Raw genomic sequence first — 15,375 nt, forward strand, 5'->3', positions numbered from 1 at the left:
ATCACATGTAGTTTATTTTGGGGGAAGCTCCATATTCTTTTCTGTAGTAACTATGCCAGTATAGGGTCCGACAAACACAGTATAAGAGTTCCCTTTATTCTGCATCTTTGCTGGTACTTGTCATTTTTGTTTTGTCCTTCTGACATTAGCCATTCTGACTGGGATGAGATTATATCTCATGTGGTTTTGTTTTACATTTTCCCTGGGGATAGTTATATTGAGCATTTTTTTCCATGTGCTTTTTGGCCATTTGTGTGTTTTATTTTGAGAATCAACTGTTCAGATCATTTGCCTGTTATTAAACTGGATTATTTTCTGTGTTTGTTTCTGAGTCTTGTATAAATTCTGGTTATAAATCACTTGTCAGGTGAACAGTTTGCAAATATTTTCTCTTGTTCTTCCGGTTCTCAGGTCTTTCTGTTGTATATTTCCTTTGCTTTGCAAAAGCTTCTCACCTTTGCATCATGGATCCATTTTGAATAGACTTTTGTATATTGTTAAAGGTAGATTTAGTTGAATCCTTCTTGCTATGTTCTATAAGGAAATATTTAATATAATTATTCCTCAGGAGCCGTGGGGCATTAGTTGCAAGAGTCAATCCCATCATCACGAATAGCAAAATCAAGTTCCTTATATAAAATGATACAGTTTTGGAATATTACCTCTGCAAATATTCCTGTATATTTTAAATCACCGATAATTGTTTATGAAATCTAGTATACTATAGATACTGTGTATATAGTTTAGAGAATAATGACAGAAAGAAAATCTGTTCATGTTCAGTACAGACTTTTTTTTACTAAATATTTTCTACCTGCTTATGAAGAATTTATGGATATGGAGGAGTGACCATATCTATAAATGAATCTATCTTTAGCCTCATTTATATAGTATATTTCATCAGTCATAGCATGTATTTGTCTATACTGTAATTGATAATTCATAAAAACAGATTTGGGACCCTGTGCTCTGGCCTAGTAGCTAAACCCTCACCTTGCACCTGCTGGGATCCCATATTGGCACCAGTTTACGTACTGGCTGCTCCACATCCCATCCAGCTCCCTACTTGTGGCCTGGAAAAGCAGTCGAGGATGGCCCAAAGCCTTGGGACCCCGCACCCACGTGGAATACCCAGAAGAAGCTCCAAAATACATTTTTTGGAATCAGGTTTAGGAATGCCGCTCAGACTCTTAGGAAAGATTTTGAAAAATGAATCCCTGAATATCATCCTATCAACTTATGTTTGCCAGTAAAAATCTGCTTTTCAAATAAAAGGTAGATTTTTTAAAGAGGAAAATGTCTCTTCTTCTTTTTATGTTCACCAGTTTCCCCATAGAACCTATAAGACTCATTTAAATCAATGGACAATAAAAATATATGAATGTATGTGTCACCTGAAAGTGTCACTTCACTTGGAGGGATCAGCATTTTCCTTTACCTGCAGAATCGAAGAGTTTGAAGAAGCTGTCAATTTCTTTACTGAGGCTCTCAAAATTAACCCACATTCCCTCGATGCTTACATTGGACGGGGCAATTCTTACATGGAATATGATGAGGAAGAACGCACCAAGCAAGCTCAGAAGGACTTTGTGACAGTGTTACATTTCAACCCAGCATACACAAAAGCCAGAATTAGCTTAGCCTATAATTTGCAGGTAATTGTGTACAACAACATTGCAAGTATTGAATGTGTCTTCTGGGCTGGAGAACCATGTGTGTGCGTTCTTTTACTGGTGTGGGCATGAGTGATATTTCTTTGGTTCTGAGCATTTACTTTCCCCTCAGTTCGAGTACCCAGTGGGAACAGAGGTTCACTTAGTTACAGTCTGGACCAGTGTCAGGTTTGGTCTCCCCATCAAATCAGTTGTTTTGAAGCTGTGATTTTTTTTTAAATCTCTGTACCTTTTGTTTATGAACAGTTTTTATAATTTGCTTAATGGAGTTCACATATAAAAGCCTGGATGGCATTAGTTTCAGTAGCTTATATATGGATTCCATAGGTTTCCATCTGTATTGAATTAGTGAAAAACAGGAATAAGCAATGTATGAAAATATGTAAGTGTTCTCCAGTCATGCACTGGATCAGGTGGACACTGTACAGGGACTGCTGAATTCAGTCACCAAGTGGGAGTGAATTAGAGCTTACTGGAAAGGCTATCAGTCTTTCATCTTCCCAGAACAATAGACAGGTACTACTCTGTTGTTAAGCAAATCTCCAAGTGATTGCTGGGACACTTTGGCCTGACCCAATGTGCTGAAATTTAATAACTCATGGAGCTATTTGCACTAGTAAAATGTGGAATAAAAATCTTGGGATAAAATATGAAATGTGCTATATATTTCTTGAAAAGGAACTGAGTAATCTTAAATCTTCTTTTTATCCCTTTTATTATTTTAAATAATAGACAAAAAGCATGTTCAAATTATTATATTTTGGAGAAAATGCTTTTAACAGTCTGCCATTAAAGCTGATGCTTTTTGGGGGGATGCTTTTTGTTTTTAAAATAAATGAGTTTTTATGACAAAGACTCATTATATTGAGGGTGACAAGATTCTCAATTAGAATGAGACATGCCTCAAACCATTAATAAGAGAATTGAGGTTGTCAAGACTTAAGCACAAAATTAACCATTATTTAACCACATTAGCAATTTATAAAGTCATTTTAAAGACATGAGATGCCTGCCAATGTGCTCAGAGCTGACTCCAATCCAATGAAAGTGTCAGCATCACCATTCTTTACTTTCAGCAGGCATCTTCCAAGCTGCTAATATAGAATGTGAACTGCTCAAATCCTGGGGACATAGGAATGAATAAAAATACGGTCATATGACATCTAATGACATTTTGATCAACAGTAGGCCACAAATATGATTGTGGTCATCCAAGATTGCATAATGCATTGATATTGTAGCTGTCTTAATTTGTGTCAGTACATTCTATGATCGTCTCTCAAAGATTAAATTATCTAATGACATATTGTCCAGAATACGTTAAGCTGACATATTTACTGTGCTTATTTCATCTTATAAAATTTATCAAATATTTATTGGATAGCCAGGTATCAAACAATTACATGAATAATTATTTGATTACAATCATGGTAAGTGCAACGAAGAGAAAAATAGGTTTCTGCACAATTTACTACAAGAGAACTTAGCTGTGCTTGAAGGACAAGGGAGGATTTTTGAGAAACTAACATTTGAGATATAAACAATCAGCTACTAGTCAATGGTAGGAACTGGTACTAGGGTATGGTGTTCAACAGAGATAATAGTACCTTAGAATGTTACTCAAGAAAGAGACAGAGGACCCAGGTAGATGACATTCATGGGACAGCGGAGAGTGTTGTGTAGTCAGCAAGGAATAGAGTTGAAGGCATTGAGGATTAAAAGGAGAGAAGCATTAATCAGAGAGGTGACATCCAATTTACGTTTAGGTCATTGAATATGTGGTAACTTGAAAAAGGCTGGGAAGGCACAGGAGTACAAAGGATTAAATCAGGAAAGCAAGAACTGAAGGAGAGATTGGGCCATGACAGTGCTATCCAGGGGAAAGTGACAATTTATTTAGCAACAATGCTCAGACACTCCCTTGCTGATTTCCCAACATTTTGGATTTAGACTTGAGTTCCACTGATGCTGTCAGGAACAAATGACAGATAAAAATCCTATTGTGAAGCTGTTTGCAGTTTAATAGTTCAATGATGCAAGTTCAGTTTGCTTGCTTCCTTGTTTATTTAGTGAACTTATCATGATAATGCAGACTTTTAAATAGTTTATCCAAACAGAAATATTTGTTAGTCAAAAAACAGGATCTAATTCACTAAATAGGTGTATTTCTTTCTTTCTGGTTTGATGTGAAAGTCACTGGGCCAAGCAGGTTAAGTTTCTGAGATTTCGGCAAGTTGAAGTTCGAACCCATGAGAAAGAAGGACCGACCCCAATTGTTGAATTTATTGACTTTTGGTCTTCATGGGGTTAGGTATTGAGCCGAAAGTTTGTTGTCATCTCTAGGAAATATCCCTATATTAGTTAATTGACAGTGCCTGTCTCTTGACCTCTTTTCCTTTTCTGGTCGGTGCTGTTTGGTATATGCAGATGCTTGGTAGATTTACATGTATTTTGCATAGAACACTAGAGTGATCCTAAAACTCCAAATGCTGGCACGACTTATTCATATGTGTTTTACATCATTACTTTATTCATTTATTCATTTGACATGTATTTATGATTTATAATCGCTTCTCAGCTCTTTGGCTAAGATCAAGTGTAGTGTTTATTATTAGTAACTGGAGATTCAGTGCCTGCTGTCTGTGTGATCTCAATGTGAATTTTTAAGCCATTGTTAAGTACTGGTGTTTCACATGCCGAGCATGAATTTATTTTATCCCAGGTTGGTAAAAGAGATGACCTTGTGACTAACTTTATTTTAGTTAGCTAAAATCTCATCATAACTATCCAGAATTAATTAGCGATTGAATATATTAACAGTGTCATCAATGAGGGGGCCTCAAAAAATCACGGAAAATTGAGTCTCTTTTATATTCATTTTCCAACAAACTTCTTAAAGTGTATCTCAGCCCACACTTTGTTTAGGAACCTTACATTCTGCACAATATAAGCATATACTTAACAACAGTTTTATTGGATTAATAGAGTCATAAACGTTTGTCCTGTTATGAACTCTTTGTTATTCATGTAATCTGAAAATCACTTTAGGCCCAAGGAAAATTCCAGAAAGCTTGGAACCACTTTACCATTGCTCTAGAAGCCGATCCAAAGAGCTACCTAGCGTATGAAGGAAGAGCTGTGGTCTGTCTTCAAATGGGTAATAATTTCGCTGCAATGCAGGATATCAATGTAGCTATCAAGGTAAAAATCCACTTAGAAGACATTGTTGTTAGCATAAAGTAACAGCATCCATGAATAGGTTCAAGTAAGATGTTATCTTTTAAGCTTTTTGAAGGGACTTGTTGAGAATACAATGTTGTTTTTTTTCTGAGTGTTTCCTAGGAAAAATGTTATGACTTATGAATTTTATCATCTAAATATATTTAAAATAAACCCCAAGGTCTTCTCAGTAAATGCAATTTATAGTTTCATATAACATCAGCATTGTTTTGCAATACAAAATGAATGCACACAACAGAAAGTAATGTTTCAGTCACAGGATTTAAGAAGCTACGGAAACAATTTAAGCTCCAGATGTTCCCCGTAGTGAGGTGGTGAATAAATCTCATATTTTGAATGCAATGATGAGAACCCTTCTTTTAGCTTTTTTTCCCCTTTTTTTTTGCCATGCATTTGAGTAGATGATGTGATATTTAAAATGAGAAAAGGCAAAGAACTGAAAGATAATTACTATTACAGAGGCCAGAGAAGCATGTGAACTATTCAATTTAATTTCATCTCTATCTTAGTACAGTTCAACAGTTAAGTGTTTCCACCTTGTGTCTAGGCCTGGGAAATGAACTGAGGAAAACACGAAGGTTATTTGTTTTATTATAACCAAATCAACAAAGGGTTGACATTGAACCAACTCTGTATTGAGTCCTTTCTCAAAATGTTTACTCTAATGGGATTTTCTTGCCCTGTAAAATTACTTGTTTCCCACAAGTAGATTTCATAATGTTCATTTTTGTAGACGTGAAGCCAGAGGTAAATACCATGCCCAGGTGCTAAAAACTCACACTATATATTGCAGATCAATACCACAGCAGAATACTTAACAAACCGTGGTGTGATTCACGAGTCGATGGGTCAACAACAGAATGCAATGAGGGACTATCAAACAGCAATTTCTCTGAACCCCGAGTACTCGCTGGCTTATTTTAATGCAGGAAATATCTACTTCCACCACAGGCAGTTTTCCCAGGTAACGTGAGTTCTCCTTTAACATTTTCTTTTTGACATTAAATGCTTGCTTTGCCTTATGTAATTTCAAAATGCAATCCTTGCAACCTAATAAATCATTAGTTGTTTTATAAGGGTGTGTTTTCTTTCATATGATTGTTGTTATGCATAAATGCTTACACCTCTATGCATTTGTTCTGTTCCCTGGGTATCGTCAACGTGTCACCACGTAAGCAGTGAACATGCATCTGTCCTTCCTGCATGTCAGCACCTGCTTTGGTGTCTCCATTAGCAGCAGCTTCCCCTTGGGAATCCTCCACAGTTGCTTCCCACTTGGACTTTGTTCTAGGCTTTCCAATATTGTCTAGCACACCTGGGTTTAGACTCTACAACTTAATTATTTGGGCACTTCACTGAGAGGAGGCTTGGATTTCAGTTGCTCTTTGAGCTGTTTGGATTTTGATTCATAGTATCTGAAAAAGTATTGGATTATTGATGATGCTGTCGCTTTCGTGAATTTTATTTGACTTGTGCAAATTCTGTAAGAGTTTTACTTTGCCTAGTTATTCTTTATTGTGCTTTTCTTTGGTTAGTCTTGTTCTTGGTTTGACTTCGTTAGTTGGAATCTTACTTCTTTCATTGCTACTCTGTCATTGATATTGAGGTAAATTGTTGAGATTATAGCTTTTTCCTGAGAATAGTTTTGGCACTCTCACAGTTGTTTTGGTCTAGAAGTATTTTTTCTTTTTTTGGCCAAGCTTGGATACAATGTAAAAAACATAAAATTTCCCATCTTAACCATTTTATAATTAATGGCTCAGTAGTATTACTTATATTCTCTAATGGTTTTATTAAAGATTCCCCAGAAGTTGTGTCTGTATTTTGTATTTCCCCTTTGATCCAGGCATAAATTAATAGGGTATTTTTAATTTTTTAAAAAAGATTTATTTATTTTTTATTGGAAAGTCAGATTTTCAGGGAGAAGGAGAGGCAGAGAGGAAGGTCTTCTGTCCATTGATTCACGCCCCAAGTAGGTGCAACGGCTGGAGCTGAGCTGATATGAAACCAGGAACCAGGAGCCTCCTCTGGATCTCCCACACTGGTGCAGGGTTCCAAAGCTTTGGACCATCCTCTGCTGCTTTCCCAGGCCACGAATAGGGAGCGGGATAGGAAGTAGAGCTGCTGGGATTAGAACCGGTGCCTGTATTGGACCCCGGCACATTGAGTACAAGGTGAGGGTGCTTGTGTGTATATTTTGGAATTAAGCCAAAGTAATTTTTTTTTATTATTTAAACAAAATTTTATTTTTCATGCTACAGTTCCATAGGCTCAGGGATTTTTCCCTTCCACCTCTCCCCCATACTGTTTTCCCCTAAATCATTACAATAGTATAGTCCTTCATCAACAGTCTCATCTTGACAATAGGATGCTAGACTACCATTGTTTATACCTATAATGTCATGCTACACTTACACAGCAGAATTTATTGAATTTTAATGTGGTCTAGTATAATATTTAAAAAATATATTTCAGAGTCTTTCCAAAGAGGGGTTTCTACCATCAGAACACATAATTAAATCTGTATTTATGAAGTATACCTTAATGACTACCCATGCCTGTCTTCTTTTGGCTTATCTTAGACCAGGGTAGTGTTATTTCGAGCTTATTATTATTAGTGTGTTTTCCCGTATGTTTTTCCTTATGTCTCCTGCAGTGTCTTGCTTTCTGGCTATTGCTGTTGCATTGTTTCAGTGACATTGGCTGCAGTTATATGTGCACACTGCGAGCTGTGTCCTGCAGTACTACAAGCACCCTTGTTATTACTATTTTTCCTTATTATTATTATTGCATCCTTCAGTACTCTTTGGAATACATTTTATTTTGTGTGATGTGAAAATCGTGACTTCATATTTCTCTTTCGTTGTGCTTGATATTGTTTTACTTTTCTTTTTATTGTAAAATCCCTTGTTTATGGCGTGCCACTTTTATACTGCATACACTTTGATTTTGCTTTGAGAATCAATTTGAAAATGTTTTTGTTGTAATAGATGAGTTAACCCCCTTTGCATTTTGACACGTTCAGTATGCTTGTTCTTGGTTCCATTATTTCATGTAATATGGTATATATTTCTGTGTGTGCTTTTTTAAAAAAATATTTCCCTCTGTAGTCTGTTTTGTTTGATTTTTTTTTCCCCAGAGGTTTTCTGGGGTATAAAAAAAGACTTATAGTCTTGCTGCAGTGATGACTTTTATGAAAACACCTTCAATATCCACGGTCCCTTATTTCTTTGGTTTTCTCCACTGTGAACAACAGAATTACCTCCTTCATTCCTCCCTGTCACCATTATTCAGTTTTAGTCTCCTCTGTTTCAGAAAAATGTGTGTGCTAGTATTTTTCCATGTTTGTGTTTTTTAAATCAGCTGTACATCAGCTCACTTCCCTTCGTCTCCTGGTGTGTGTGTGTGTGTGTATGTGTGTGAATTTCATTATTCCCAAACTGCCAGATAATTTACTACTGTATACTCTTTTGTATTATTAGCACACGCATTCGTTTTACTCTTGCAGGTCAATATATGCAGTCCTCATCATCAGTCTTTTAATTAAATAAGTATATGTCTATGTCTATGTATATATATTGTGTGATCCCCTTCCAGCCAATCATTTCTTGGTTGTCTGATTAGACCTTGGTAGAATTTTAAGGAAAACTTGTGAGAGCAAGATCGCTTGACTTTTTTGATGGTAGTAGTTGTTTGCCTTTCTACCTTAAGACAGTGGGTTTCATTGACTTAGAATGACTCATTGCTTTCTTTCCTTATCCTGTGAATATGCATCAGTTTTTCTTCAATACTGTCAAAACTTTTGCCTTCTAAGATGCTGCACTCATTTGTAAAAGTTCATCTTACAGTTGACATTTTTGAAGCCTCTCACCTGTGTAATATCCTTGCTCATCACCACATCTCTTACTAAAGTGATAGTTGAGGCACCTTCCTTTTTTTGTAAATTGCAAAGTCAGATTTACAGAGAGAAGGAGTTATAAAGAGAAAGATCTTCCTTTCACTAGTTCACTCCCCATGTTGCTGCAATGGCCAGAGCTGAGCCGATCTGAAGCCAGCTGCCAAGAGCTTCTTCTGGGTCTCCAACACAGGTGCAGGGTCCCAAGTCTTTGGGCCGTCTTCTGCTGCATTCCCAGGCCGCAAGCAGGGAGCTGCATGGGAAGTGGAGCTGCTGGGATTTGATTCATCATCCGTATGAGATCCTGGCACATGCAAGGTGAGGACTTAGCCACTAGGCTACCATTCTGGGCCCAAGGCGCACCTTTCTATACTGTTCTGGCTTTTTCTGGGCAAGTGGAACCTCCATTTCCTGATGCCATTTCACTCTTGAGTCATTCAGTCCCCACATATTTTTCTTTTTATTATTATTATTATTATTGGAAAGCCGGATATACAGAGAGGAGGAGAGACAGAGAGGAAGATCTTCCATCCGATGTTTCACTCCCCAAGTGAGCCGCAATGGGCCGGTGCGCGCCGATCCGAAGCCGGGAACCTGGAACCTCTTCCAGGTCTCCCACACGGGTGCAGTGTCCCAATGCATTGGGCCATCCTCAACTGCTTTCCCAGGCCACAAGCAGGGAGCTGGATGGGAAGTGGAGCTGCCGGGATTAGAACCGGTGCCCATATGGGATCCCGGCACGTTTAAGGCGAGGACTTTAGCCACTAGGCCATGCTACCGGGCCCCCCACATATTTTTCATGTAAAAAGACTCTGAGGACACAGTGATGGACAAGCCTGGATGGGCTCAGTTTGCTCACATTTTATCAGGGAAGGACACAAGAATGTTGTGAATCAGAAATTATTAAGGAGTAACAAATGCCCACAGCAGTCCCATATAAGGATTGTCCTGTCAGTGTCAGCCCAGTGTGCCCCTGAATGCAGTTTCCTCGATAGAGTGCAGAGGTTAATTGAAGGAACAAGTCCTGGCGACAATGCCAGAATTTAACAGGGAAGGAAAGAGAGAATGTTGGAAAGAACACAGAGAAGGGAACACTTAGTCTGGGTGATGACAAGAACAGTAGGTTGGTTTCTTTTCATCTAGAAAATAGAGGTGATATGTGTCAGATGCTGCTAGGGAGTCAGGTTCAGAGGATGGAGGAGCAGTGCTGGCAGCATGAGTGGAAGGGATTGTGGAGAAAATGTGAGATAAGCAAACAGAGACCAATGTTGACCAGACAACTGTTTATGAATTTTTTTTTTGTTGGAGCTGGCATGACACAGTGGTTCAGGCTACCCCTTGCAACGTTGGCGTCTGATATTGGAGTACAAGTCAAAATCCAGTTGCCCTGCTTCGAAAAGGCACCAACGAAAGATGGCCAAGTATTTGGGCTGATGCCACACACATAGAACCCAGAAGGAGTTCCCAACTCCTGAGTTCAGTGTGATCAGTCCTGGTCAGAGTGGCCACCACAGGAGGGAGCGGAGGGAGCACAGAAGTGTCTCTCCTACTCTGTCACTCTTTCTTTGAAATCAATAAACATCCTTAAAAGACAACCAAAACTCTTGTGTGAAGACTAGTAGCTAAATCAAGATGGTAGCTTGAGTGGGTTTAGAAGGTCAAAGTGTTATCTTTTTTGGGGGAGCGGATTTTTAAGACAAGTGATACTGATTCATGCTCCCATGTGTTAAAGCAAAGAACCTGCTAAAAGGATAGAAGCAGTTTGCACAGATGAGTCTGACAGTGATAATCAGAATAAAATGTCTTCCATCTTGATGTTAGATGCTACAGGACACACTCTCCATCTTGTCATGATGGGTGACAGAAGGTTTGGGCACAGCTAAGTCTAGATAGCTACATGTTGGAGGAGGTAGGGATTCCTATCTAGTCATGATAACATCTCTTTCCTGAAATCTGTCAGTCACCATTTCAGAGTGGAGGCAAACCATGGCTAGGAGTTTTGAAGTGAGAAGAAAAGGTATGAAGCCATTGTGCCTGAGTGTGGTCAGGTATACTCACAAGAGTGTGGTGCCAATGTTAGGTCCTCGTTTGAGGTTGGTGACTAGGAATTTCAGAAGGGACCTTGGCTCTTCATTGCTTTCTGTGTAATTCTGCCTGCACTGATGAAGGCTGTTCTGTGTCCTGCGATAGTTATTTCTGTACTGGTCCCATGTCTCCTCCACCCAATAGACTGTAAGCCCTTTAGGGGCAGGACTCATACTTGACTCTATTTACATTTTCTTGTCTAAAAAATCCATTTAATGCCATGGTTTAAACTATTTGCCTGCATAAGTCTGTTTTTTATTTTCATAAGCTCCTAAGTCATGCTTATCTTCAGCTGTATTAAAGTCCAACCAGAGTGGCTCTCTGCATCCTCCACTTCTGGGCAGCTTTCCATGAGTCTGCTCTCAGTCTACCATGTGGTCTAACAAACTCACCTGAGTGAAACAGAGTTAAAATTTTTGCTTCCTCTCTTCCTTTTTAAAATCAGTCCCAACATCCTGTCAATTGGACCTTTTTCCCCCTTCCAATATGCTCTCTGCATTCTGTTTAACCACCATTGCTCTAGGGTTGGTCCTTAATCTTTCCCAAGTTAGTGCTTGACCCCTAACAGCCTGTTCCACAATCAGCCTGGTTAACCTCTTGGTAAGCTAGATTCTGGGGCATGGGTGAGATTGTCCTTGCTCAGACCTCCATGGACATGTAGGAGGCTGAAAGTCAAGGTCAGTTGTCTTAAACTTAACCTCAGACCACTGTTTGGCTGTGAATTTAACAAAATTCCTTTGCACTGAAAGTTAGTTAATGAAATTAAAATGAGTTAACTACTCAGGAGTATTGTTATTTGCTTGCCGAGGCATTTAAGGTCTGCATGGGAGAGAGACATTCACTTCTTAAATCTGTCTTTAATAACTCTGTGGACATTGTGCACACATTTTGGGTTAGATCTAAAATGTAGGTTAAACTTTCTAAAGTAAAAGAATATGGCCTGATTTGTTCCCACTTTGCAGACTCATGTTCTGAACAAACATGTCCTCTAAAATTTGCTGTATCCTCTGTCCTGACAGACTGGATGCTTGAGCATAACTGTGCACATGGATGCCCTCCAGAGACAAGTGATTCTAGAACACGCTGTTTTCTGATTCTCTTACAATCTGGGCTATTCTTTCTGGTCCCATTGCTTTTCTATCTTATATCCTGTAATTGATACTCGAAGGATGGTTTAAGTTGAGTTGGAAGGGTCCTTCAACAAATCCAGTGATCTTTAGGGTGTTAAAACGTATGTGCTCTGACTTACCGACAATGAGTAGTTTGCATGAGCTACTTGCATGCATTATAAATTACAGGTGATTAGGAAACCTGGATCTGCTTTGTAATTAAAGCATTTATTCCAGATATGAAGACATTAGACCAATGTAAAAATCAAGCCCCTGATCACCTTATAACTAATATTTCTATATTTGAATAACCTTGTTAAACTTTAAAATTTTCATTTTCTAAGTAACATATTTTGTAAGCTGTAGCAGAAAGTTGCATAGTTCAAAGTTGGACTTAGTACTGGTATTTTACTGAGTTCTTTTCTCCTAGCTAGGGTAGGTGTGCGATTTTTTTCCCCACATGATTCAAGTCTTACTTTTGTGTCGTGTAATGATATTGCCTTTACTCATCATTTATTGGTGAAATCAAAGGAATCCCAAATTATAAAGAAAGTCTAGATTCTTTTGGGGAGTCATTCCTTTGCCTCATTTCTGTTGATGTTCTCTTCAGGAATGAATTCTGTTTACGCTCTTCACAGAAAGATGTCAATTCTGCCCCCATTCCAGTGGATCTTTCCTCTGTACTCAGCTGTAGCCTAGATAGCTGCCATCAGGGATGAGATTAAGTTACTCATTCTGGAAATAATTGCCCCTCAAAGTCCATGCAGTATTGTATAAAAACTCTCTTGCCTCTCCATTTATAGAAGCTGGGAAAAATTAAATATACATCTATATATGTGTGTAATTATTTGTTGAGTCATTAGTTCATTTTGCATATTATTATCAGTACCTACATTGGCTCATTTAACCCTCACATTTACACTGAAGTGTAATTTTGTTACCTTTGTTTTGATGAGTAAATTGGTACAACTACTATGTCAATAAGTTCATTTAAAATAAAGACTTAGGTTTGCTTTGGTGAAAATCAATTTTAAAATCCATGCATACTCTGTAATATGTATTTTTACAATTTTTGGAAGATCATTTGTAGAGCTTTAGTAACTCACCCAAGAAAGAAATAAGATTTGAACTCAGTATTCTGGCTCTTATGGTCTGGGCTACTAGCCATCATAAAATTAGTGTGCCATCCCGTGCCACCCATGATGGAGCTGAACTGAGCACAGAGCCTTGGAAAACACAGAGGAAGCTGGTTAAATGACAGAGACTGAGCAAAAATAATCAAATTAGGAAACAAGCCAGGGAGACAATCTATCTCAAGGAAAAATGCACTTTGAACAAAAAAGGGGAGGGTTCAACAGCAGCTACATCTCAGAAAATGCTGTAGAAGAAAGGACCAGAAAACTATCATTAGCCCTGAGTGCATCTACAACCTTAACAAGAGCAGGGTTCATGGAGGGGGAAGAGAGACAGAAACCAGGTTGTGATGGTTTGGGAAAAAACTGAGAGATAAATAATTAAAGAAACAATAATGTGAAAGTGATTTTTCTGTTTTAATGTAAGTTTTTAAAGTAGGAGCCAAATTTTTTATCCCTTGGGGCATCAGAGAAGAGATTGCTAACTTGAGTAGAAGTTTTGTTAACATCTAAAACTCTTTGTGGTGAAGTAACTACTTGTTTACAAAAAATCTTGCCAATTCTGGATCGATACAATGCTAAAACACAATAAAAGTGAAGGGCTGTTACAGTCTCATCAAAACATTGTGGACATTGCTTGTCATCCCTTGCTTCCCATGCTTACCCTATTGCAGACCTGTAACAAGTGGTCCTCTAACCAAGGACCCCAGTGCTGATCTGTAGATTGTGTTTTATTGGCCCCTTACAGGTTGATGCTGTGTTATGAATTGTCATAGTATTCGATTATCTTTCCTTTCTCTTTTATTTTTCTGTTGTTTTTCATAATATAACTGAGATAGCAAGGCCATTGTGGGCAAATTTTTGAAAATTCATTTATCAATTAAATTCTTATTTTCTTGCATGCAAAATATTACCCAAATTTGTATTTTATCTTTCAGTCATGGTCTTCTAATTTATGTTTGCCTCTTGTAGTTTTTTTTTCTTTCTTTTTTTAAGATTTTTTTTTTTTTTTATTACAAAGTCAGATATACAGAGAGGAGAGACAGAGAGGAAGATCTTCCGTCCGATGATTCACTCCCCAAGTGACCACAATGGCCGGTGCACGCCAATCTGAAGCCAGGAGCCAGGAACTTCCTCCAGGTCTCCCACGCGGGTGCAGGGTCCCAGAGCTTTGGGCCGTCCTCGACTGCTTTCCCAGGCCACAAGCAGGGAGCTGGATGGGAAGTGGAGCTGCCGGGATTAGAACAGGCGCCCATGTGGGATCCCGGGGCGTTCAAGGCAAGGACTTTAGCCACTAGGCCACGCCACTAGGCCCTAGTTTTTTTTTTTTTCACAGAAGACTTATTTTATTTATTTGAATAGTAAAGTGACAGAAGGGTGGATGGTGGAGAGAGGGAGGGAGAGAGAAGAGAAATCTTCCATGTACTGATTCACTTCCCAAATGCCCGCCTTGGACAGAGGTAGGCCAGGCAGGAGCCAAGAACCAGGAACTTCATCTGGGTCTCCCACGTGGGTGACAGAGTCCCCAAGCACTTGAACCATCTTCCTTTCCAGGCATGTTAGCAAGAAGGCATATCTGAAGCTGAGGAACTGGGATGGAAACTGGCTCTTTGACATAGGACTGTGACATCGTAGGCGGTAACTTAGCCCATTGCATTGTAATGTTGGCTTTGCCTCTATTTTTTTTTTTTTTTCAAAGTACTGCACTGGGCTATAGGATTTGGTTAGTAGGTACTGGGAGCATTTCACTCTAGCAGGGAAAAGTATTATATCACTTACTTGTGTTTAAAATATACAACATATGGCAATAACTTTGATGGGTTCCATCACCATTTTTTTTAACCTCCTCTACATCCAGGATGAAATGCTTCTGCTGCCACCTGAGTAGACCATAAGCCGCAGTTTTAAATTAAGAGTGAAAATGCTGGAAAATTCTGTAGAGCTGCTAATTATAATATACTCAAATTATCATATTTTTACACTTTGTAGGCCAGAGACTACTTCTCAAAGGCTTTAAAATTTGATCCGGAAAACGAATATGCCCGCATGAATCGAGCTGTTGCTCATACATTATTGAAGAACTATGAAGGAGCAAAAGAAGATTTTGCACATGTAATTGACAGCTGTCCTTCATGGGCTGCAGTATATTTCAATAGAGCGCATTTATACTGCTGTTTAAAGCAATATGAACTTGCAGAGGTGGATCTTAATAAAGGTATATCTTTAGTAATTATTTGGTA

General features: G+C 38.5%; 1 protein-coding gene across 2 annotated transcripts in view; it reads left to right on the forward strand.

The window, feature by feature from the left end:
• The window catches only part of TTC6 (tetratricopeptide repeat domain 6), a 152,556-nt gene that overhangs the window by 136,547 nt on the left and 634 nt on the right, over positions 1-15,375 (forward strand). For both annotated transcript variants that reach the window (XM_058666358.1, XM_058666360.1), the window contains exons 27-30: positions 1,445-1,655; positions 4,722-4,874; positions 5,707-5,877; positions 15,125-15,350. In XM_058666358.1, coding sequence (XP_058522341.1) covers positions 1,445-1,655; positions 4,722-4,874; positions 5,707-5,877; positions 15,125-15,350 — 761 coding nt within the window. The remainder of the gene's footprint in view (positions 1-1,444; positions 1,656-4,721; positions 4,875-5,706; positions 5,878-15,124; positions 15,351-15,375) is intronic.

This window comes from Ochotona princeps, chromosome 6, assembly GCF_030435755.1.
Source record: "Ochotona princeps isolate mOchPri1 chromosome 6, mOchPri1.hap1, whole genome shotgun sequence".
In the NCBI taxonomy this organism is placed as follows: Eukaryota; Metazoa; Chordata; class Mammalia; order Lagomorpha; family Ochotonidae; genus Ochotona; species Ochotona princeps.